General features: G+C 41.6%; 1 protein-coding gene across 1 annotated transcript; it reads left to right on the top strand.

Moving 5' to 3' along the window:
• Nucleotides 1-2,543: 2,543 nt before the first annotated feature.
• Nucleotides 2,544-8,094, top strand: LOC142170238 (uncharacterized). The gene is made up of 2 exons (XM_075232094.1): nucleotides 2,544-2,833; nucleotides 7,182-8,094. The coding sequence occupies exons 1-2, from the start codon at nucleotides 2,544-2,546 to the stop codon at nucleotides 8,092-8,094; spliced, it is 1,203 nt and encodes a 400-aa protein (XP_075088195.1).
• The last annotated feature ends 956 nt before the right edge of the window (nucleotides 8,095-9,050 follow it).

Below are 9,050 nucleotides of genomic sequence, written 5' to 3'. Positions count from 1 at the left end.
CTATAAATGGTTTAATGCGTCCAAGAGAAGGGAGGAATCAGTTTTTAGGGTTGAGAACAAGACAAGAAAGTGCAAGAAGTAAGGAGGCAACTTGGGCAACAATTCTTATCTCCCTATTTTGTTCTTTTATCAATTACTATGAATTCTTTTGTAGTTTTTATCATTGTTATGAGTAGCTAACTCTTTTAATCTAAGATTTTGGGTGAAACCCGTTGGGGATGAACTTGTTGTTATATTAATATAGTTTTGAGTTGGTTGATAATCTCTATTTGTTCAACTATGTTTTGATTTTGGTTAATTGAAAGGATCCTCAACTAGCCGTTCTTATTTATTATGTATTTGCTTGAGAGAGAGTGCATATTTAGGTAGTTGTTTGAACAACATCACTCCCGGAGTATAGGCGAGAGTCATAACCGAGGGTTTAGAGGTTGGAGTAGAGATAACGATACCTCGGGTGCGATCTAAGTGAATTGTAATGCGAATCTAGCTAGCGTAGCTTGAGAGAGTGCTTCTAGTAAATTATCATAATTACTTGAGAGAAAGTTATGATAGCTATAGAGTTCATTATTGATAGAGGCAACTAAGTCAAAGCTATAAGAAACATACAACTAAGGAAATCAACAACGGGGGAAACCATTACCTTAGACCTTTATTCCAATTGTCTACAACTGCGTGTTAGTTAATCTTCATTTTATTGATTCTATTAGCTGTAGTAGTGACCATATCACCACTTGTTATTCACAAAGTTTGAGAAGGTTGACTAATAAGAATTTAGTACTTTAAAGGTTTCTCTTGATACGTTAATTCCCTGTGGGATTCGACTCGGGGCATAATACTCCGGATTATATTTGCCACGCCCACTTAGTCCTTTAATAGACACAGTTGAGAGTGATCAAATTTTGGTGCCATTGCCGGGGGAATTTAACGGTGTTATCAATTACGATTGAAAGAAGTACAAAAATTCTTAGTGTAGTCAGTTTTCTCTATACCTAATTTTTACATTGAAATTTTTAACGTTTATCGACTTGGTTGCACAGGTGCATGCCTAGAAACTCATCGAGAACTAGTGAAGTATTTGAAGCATTATCAGATCCCGAGAAAGTTTTCAAGGCCTTGAACCGGGCCAACCGGAAAAACAAACAACAACAAACAGCTGACCCATTAGAAACAATAATGGGAGATCACGGAGAGAACCCAGCTATACCAATAGCGCCAATGGCACCTCTTGTGCCAGAGGCAGCTCTCTATGACTGGGCACAACCCACAGCTAAAAATCTTGCCACTTCGATTTTAGTCCTGCAGATACAAGCTAAATCATTCCAAATCACGAATAACATGCTGCATTTATTGCAAAACAAGGGACTATTTTCGGGGTCACAAGTCGAAGATCCTCAACAACACTTGAAAAATTTTCTGTCAATCTGCAAAACCCAAAGGCAGCCCAATGTAACTCCGGAAGCAATCAAGTTGTTATTGTTCCCATTTTTAGTGACAGGAGCTGCCCAGACCTAGCTAAACTCACTCCCCATAAATTCCATAACAACTTGGGAGGAGTTAGTCAGGCAATTCATGAACAAGTTTCACCCCCCAACAAAACCGCGCAACAAATTGATGAAAATTTGAGTTTTAAACAGAGATCAATGGAAACATTGCATGAAACATGGGAGCATTTTAGAGGGATGTTGGTTATATGTACGCACCATGACATTCCAGATTTGATGTTGGGACAGCCGTTCTATATGGGATTGTCAGATAGCGTGAAGAACATTGTTGATGCTTCAACTGGTGGAACATTTTCGGGTAAAACATGGAGAGAAGGTCAGGGTCTGCTTGACAAGATGGTACAAAATTCAGGATGGATAACTAGAAATGCACCTATCACTCCAGTAGTGCACTTAGTGCCTTTAGATCCATCCAATTCTATGGCTGAAAATATGGCCACCTTATTGACACAGATGAGCATACTCACCAAAAAGGTGGAAGAGTCAGGGCAGAAACAGCAGGTACATATTGTAGATACTACTAATAGGGGCTTGTGCACATCTTACATTAGTCAGCCAATTGGTAACCAGTGGAATGCAGAACACGATCATCATCACTACCCTGAAGACATGAACTATGTGTCTAATTATAGAGGCCAGAGACAGGGTGGTCAGAATTGGGGTCAGCAAAATCAGCAGTACAGGCCAGCCCAATCACAGTTCAACAGTGGGAATATGGGAGGTATGAGACCCCCCAACAATATAGCACCTTACCCAAGGCCACATGGATACAGTAATCAGAATCAACAACAGGGGTATCACCCTCCTCAGCAGCAGTATAGTGGAAGGTAGGAAGATGGGTTTGCTAGACTTGAAGCAATGATGCAACAGGTTATTGGATCTAATGCAAAGATTAGTGAGAGAGTAGATGCACATGATTCAGCTATCAAGAATATTGAAATGCAGATGGGCCAAATTTTAATGTCTCTGAACAATCGTCCTCATGGGACACTACCTGTAGATACCCAGATAAATCCAAAAGATCAAGTCCCGAAGTAGCTGATGGCGGTGAGCCTACGTAATGGCAGAGATTTGGATGTAGAGCAAGAAAGGGCTCGAGAAGCCAGGGAGGCTGAGACACTCATACCAGTACCCATTGAGTTGGATGAATCAACGAAACTGACAGAGGTGACAGTCAAGCCTGCCCAGGAAGAAAATAACATTCAAATTGAGACCGAGAAAGAAGCTGAGGTAGCCCAGGAACCAGCGGTTGATGTAGCAGCTGATAAAGATCGATCCCAAATAATTGGGAAGAAGAGACCTCCTGCACCCTTCCCTCAGAGGCTAGCTAAGTACCAAAAAGAGGAGCAATACTAGAAGTTCTTGGAAATGCTAAAACAAATCCAGGTAAATATTCCCTTAATTGATGCTTTGAAAGAGATGCTTGGGTATGCAAAAATGATGAAGGACTTAATGTCCCGAAAATTTGATTTCCAAGACTTGGCCACAACTACTCTTACTCAGACCTGTAGTGCAGTGGTGTAAGGCCCTGTGAATTTCCTACTCAAAAACCCGAATCCCGTGGTGCCAAGTTAGGAGCATATGTTAGAAATTCATAAAAATTCTTCACGGCTCGCAAGATCGCCGCGGCTCGGACCCTTTGGATTGAATAGTGCATTAAAAAGTCAAGAATCAAAGTTTTCTAGAAAAGTGCAATTATGCGGTCCAGAATGCGGTCGCATACCGGGTATGCAGACCGCATATCTGCCGCAGAGTGAGTCAGTGCGTTGGCCAAATTGAAGTCAACTATGCGGTCAATAATGCGATCACATAATCAAAATGCGGACCGCATAGTCATCACATAATTTCCTTTGGATTTTGTGAGGTCAGTTCTGCGGTGCACTTTGCGGCCGCAGAACATGAATGCGGACCGCATTTCTACCACAAACTCAGTCAGGGTGTCCAGTTTTTGGGGAGCATTTTGCGGTCCATTCTGTGGGCCGCATGTTGACTTTGCGATCGCATATCTGACTCGGGGCTCCAATTTTCTAAATTTTAAACTCGACCCCTATCGATATATTCGGTGTTATAGCTCATTTTGAGCATTTTTTTGAGCATTTCTAGAGTGAGAGAGAGGGGTCTTAGAGAGGGAAAGTGCTTCCCATCAAATTACTCTATAAAACCTTGCTAAATCCTTGAAGATAATCAAGTTAAGGCACCTAGATCTTCATCCCAAGAGGTAAGACTTCATCACCTCAGCTCTTATTTCTATTCTCAGCTATAAGGGGTCATTAGTGATGTGATTCATGGGTATAAGAATGGATTCCTTACATGCATATCAAACCTTGGGAGATAGTGAACTAAGAAGAAAGCAATTAGGGTATAAAATGATAGAAATTTCTCTCAAAAAGGGGCCTAAGATCATAATGCACCTTTAGTGTTTGATAATATGCTTGAAACAAGCTAGAATCTAAATCTTGTCTCTAATTCTCAGTTTAATTTGTAATTTTTACACAATAGATCGAAGTGCTAAGAGTTCCGGAATTTTGTAAAGAGTAAGGAAAGCTTTATTGAGGTATGTATGGCTAAAACCTCATTTTATTAGAAATTGAGCTTCGTTGGCATTTACGAAAGTGTGGTAAGATTTGAATTGGTTAATGTATTGATTGTTGTTACGCATTAATTGATTTGCAATTATCTACACATATACGAGAAGGATGTGCCTCAATGTGAGTAATGTACCATTCTTGATAATTAGAGAAGTATGAAGAATACAATTATGTGTTGAAATGCTTAGGCTATAAGCCAAGATAGAAACTGAGAATTATTCATGCTAGCTATGTGCTCACTTACCTGTGCTTGCAACTTGAATTACTTTTGTATATGCCCATGATCACAACTTGCAAGGTGGATATTGAAAATGGAAAACGATGTGATAATGGTGGACCTAAGTTCCAAGGAATTAATATGATATATATGTGAAATAAAGATTTAGACATGATGACTAATGAGAAAGGAACAACGCCTAGATAAGGAGTCCTAGCTGATCGGGTCGTGATCGGACACCATGCCTCACACACGGTGGTAATGTGCTGATATTGAATTCCTAACAAGGGAAGTGAAATAGTGATTAAGATATATGCCTCCAATGAGGCAACCTAGTCGGTTGGGTCGTGATCGGACTTCACTTAAGATAGCGGTGATATTGAGAACAGTGATGAACATATGAAAGAAATGCCCCAAACTAAGTTTTGGAAATTATATGAAAGATTATATGAATTGAATATTTGATTTACTCATGTGATTTACTTGTACTTACTTGATAGTTCTTTCTAGTAAAATGGTGTTTAGTTATACATACTAGTACTATTCCATGGTACTAACATCCCTTTTGCCGGGGGCGCTACATTTTTAAATGAATGTAGGTGGCTCCATAGCGGATAGTGCCGATCGTGTGTAGCGGAGCATCCTTATTCTCAAGATCTTGGTGAGCCCCCTTCTCCTTCAAGGGGCTATATTTCATATCTTCTTATTTTGGACTTTCACTTTTGAGGTATAGCCGGGGCCTTGTTGCCGACGTTGTTATCACTGTCTTTTGTATTCTTAGAGGCTCTGTAGACGCTTGTGTGGGTTATGTATGGGTATTGGATATGCCAATGTACCATGTTGTAACCTTGTACTCTTGCTTATTTCTAAACAATAACTTGTATGGGACCTTGGAAGTTTAACCACGTTTTAATGTTGTTATATAAAATGAACTAAGATGTTGAATGTACTATCTTTCCTAGTTTAAATAAAGGTAAGCATGGCTTCCTTATTCCTATTGAGTTGGGTAGGTAGTGGTTGATAAGGCTTGCTCAGTTGGGTTCACTCGATTGAGCGCCGGTCGCGCCTCCCGAAGTTGGGGCGTGACAAACTTGGTGACTAGACCAATTGCAAAAAAGCTGTCTGACCCACGGAGCTTTACAATCCCATGCACTATTAGTGATTTTGCCTTTGCTAAAGCACTGTGTGATCTAGGGGCCAACATTAATCTTATACCCTTGGTAATTTATAAGAGGATGGGTATTGGAAGAGCTAGACCCACCTCTATGTTGTTGCAACTGGCTGACAAGACGGTAAAGCGACCCTCTAGTATTCTAGATGATGTGTTGATTTAGGTAGGAAAATTTGTGTTCCCTGCATATTTTGTGATCTTAGACTGCAAAGTAGATGAAGAGATACCCATAATTTTGGGAAGACCATTCATGGACACGGGGAGAGCTTTAATTGATTGTGAGACTGGAGATCTCAAGATAAGACTGAACGACGAAGAAATAACATTCAATGTGCAGAAATCTATGAGGCGACCAAGTAAATTCGCCAATTGCTCTCTTATTGATGCCGTGGATGTAATTGTAGAGACTGATGATAAGATGCTGACTATTGAGGACCCCCTTACTGCATGTTTGATGAATTTGAATAAGGTAAATGGAGAGGATCTGGCGGAATGGGTGTTGGCAATAGAGGGTAGAGGGTTCTGGGATAAAACTCTAGAATTTGAGCCCTTACACTTGGAAAATAGAGAAACTCCTCCAGCCAAGCCATCTATCGAAGAACCACCAAAGCTGGAGTTGAAGCCATTGCCCACCCATCTCAGATATGAGTTCCTTGGACAAGACTCCACATTACCTATTATTATCTCATCTAGTTTGTTAGATGTGCAGGCTCAACAACTCTTGCAGGTACTTAAGGAGTGCAAGACTTCAATTGGGTGGACCATGACAGACATAAAGGGGATCAACCCCACCTACTGTATGCACAAAATTCTACTGGAAGAGGGATACAAACCTTCCAGGGAACACCAAAGAAGGTTGAACCCCAATATGAAGGAAGTGGTGAAGAAAGAAGTGATCAAGTGGTTAGATGCGGGAATCATTTTCCCAATTTCTGACAGTAGCTGGGTTAGCCCAGTTCAATGTGTACCTAAAAAGGGTGGCATGATGGTAGTTAAGAATGATAACAATGAATTGATCTCTATAAGAACCATCACGGGCTGGATAATTTGCATGGATTATAGAAAACTAAATCTAGCCATCCGGAAAGACCACTTCCCACTTCCTTTCATTGATTAGATGTTAGACAGATTGGCAGGGAGGTCACACTTCTGTTTTCTGGATGGGTACTCGGGGTACAACCAGATTTCTATTTCCCCGGAGGATAGGGAAAATACTTCATTTACTTGCCCTTACGGGGTGTTTTCCTTCAGGAGAATGCCATTTGGTCTCTGTAATGCACCTGCAATATTCCAACGGTGCATGATGGCCATTTTCACAGACATGGTGGAGGACGTTATGGAGGTCTTCATGGACGATTTCTCAGTGGTGGGAAATTCGTTCGATGAATGCCTAGCAAATCAACCCGTGTACTGAAGAGGTGTATTGAGACGAATCTAGTGTTGAATTGGGAGAAGTGCCATTTCATGATACAAGAAGGAATCGTCTTGGGGCACTTAGTGTCGAGTAAAGGGATTGAGGTGGACAGAGCCAAAGTCGACATGATAGAAAAACTTCCACCTCCCACATCAGTCAAGGCTATTCGTAGCTTCTTGGGACACGCCGGATTCTACCGATGATTCATCAAGGACTTTTCCAAGATCGCCAATCCCCTCTGTAAGTTGCTCGAAAAAGATAACACATTTGTGTTTTCTGATGATTGCAGGGTGGCTTTTGAGGAACTAAAGAAGCGGTTAGTCACAACACCGATTATAGTTGCTCCTGACTGGGAGCAACCATTTGAACTCATGTGTGGTGCTAGTGACTATGTTGTGGGATCCGTGTTTGGACAGCGCAAAGATAAGGTAATGCACCCAATTTATTACGCAATTAGGACGTGGAGTGGTACTCAGCTGAATTACACGGTAACTAAAAAGGAAATGTTGCCTGTTGTGTTCGCCTTTGAAAATTTCAGGTCTTACTTGATCGGGTCGAAGGTGATCGTGTACACAGATCATGCATCCATTCGGTATTTAGTTGATAAAAAAAAGTCCAAACCACGCCTAATTCGTTGGGTGCTGCTTCTACAAGAGTTTGACTTGGAGATTCGTGACAGTAAGGGCACGGAGAACCAAGTCACTGATCATTTGTCATGCCTTGAAGGTGCTGAAAATGCAACTGAGTCTGAGGATATTCTGGAAACCTTTCCAGATGAGCAGTTGCTAGCCACAAGTGTAGAATATGTGCCATGGTATGCTGATATTGCAAACTACTTGGCCTGCGGTATTGAACCATATGAACTCTCATATGTTCAAAAGAAACGATTTTATCGTGATTACCGAAACTACTACTGCGATGAACCACATTTGTTTAAAATTTGCATTGATAACATGATCCAGAGATGTGTCCCCGAGATAGAACAATGTTCTGTTTTGCAGGCTTGTCACGTGTCACCTTATGGAGGACATTTTGGAGGAGTTTGGACAGTAGCGAAGGTCGGGTTCTGCTGGCCAACAATCTTTAAGGATGCTCACCAATGGGTAAAGGGCTGCAACGAATGCCAAAGAACGGGAAACATATCCCGTCGACATGAGATGCCAATGAATCCAATTCAGCAAGTTGAGGTGTTCGATGTCTAGGGAATTGATTTCATGGGTCCCTTCGTCAGTTCTTATGACAATAAGTATATATTTGTTGCGGTAGATTATATGTCCAAATGGGTGGAAGATGCAGCATTCCCCACCAATGATTCGAGAGTGGTGGTGGGTTTCTTGAAGAAGAATATATTCACCCGATTCGGGATTTCGAGAGCCATTATTAGTGACGGGGGCATGCACTTTTGCAATCGTGTCTTTGAGAAGTTGCTGGCTAAATATGACGTACACCACAAGGTGGCAACCTCGTATCACTCTCAAATGAGCAGGCAGGTAGAGGTCTCAAACCGTGAGATCTAGAGTGTGCTCACTAAAACTGTAAACGGCACAGGAACTGATTGGGCGATAAAGCTTGATAATGCACTCTGGGCCTATAGGACTGCATTCAGAACACCTATCGGTATGTCACCATACAAGTTGGTATTTGGGAAGGCCTGTCACCTGTCTGTGGAGTTAGAACATCGAGCTTGTTGGGCACTAAAGCAATTGAACATGAACCCTGATGAGGCTAGAGAAAATCGACTAACAAAGTTGCATGAGTTGGAGGAATTAAGATATCACGCCTTTGAAAGCACGAGGCTCTACAAAGAAAGAATGAAGAGGCTGCATGACAAACACATTGTGGACAAAAATTTCAAACCCGGAGACAAGGTATTATTGTACAATTCAAGGTTGAGATTGTTTCCTAGTAAGCTTAAGTCCCGATGGTCTGGGCCGTTCAGGGTGACCGAAGTGTTCCCGTCTGGGGCTGTGGAGATAACCAGTGAAGATGGCACCAACACCTTTAAGGTTAATGGACAACGACTCAAACTATATGTGGGGATGGATGAAACAAAAGAGTTGTCTGTGGTACTTCTCGATGAACCACAGAGGTTGAGCGAATCTTAAATACGCTCACTTTGCGTCATGCGGCGACGTTAAATCAAGCACTGGTTGGGAGG

Source organism: Nicotiana tabacum, chromosome 16 (genome assembly GCF_000715075.1).
Source record: "Nicotiana tabacum cultivar K326 chromosome 16, ASM71507v2, whole genome shotgun sequence".
Taxonomy (NCBI): Eukaryota; Viridiplantae; Streptophyta; class Magnoliopsida; order Solanales; family Solanaceae; genus Nicotiana; species Nicotiana tabacum.
The sequence above is the reverse complement of the archived record's forward strand: the minus strand, read 5'-3'. Positions and strand labels throughout refer to the sequence as shown.

Coding starts and splice junctions, on each gene's coding strand:
- LOC142170238 (XM_075232094.1), top strand. CDS start 2,544: ATGGCGGTGAGCCTACGTAATGGCAGAGATTTGGATGTAGAGCAAGAA. Junction 2,834..7,181: donor TTCCCTCAGAGGCTAGCTAA/GTACCAAAAAGA, acceptor TGATGATTGCAG/GGTGGCTTTTGAGGAACTAA.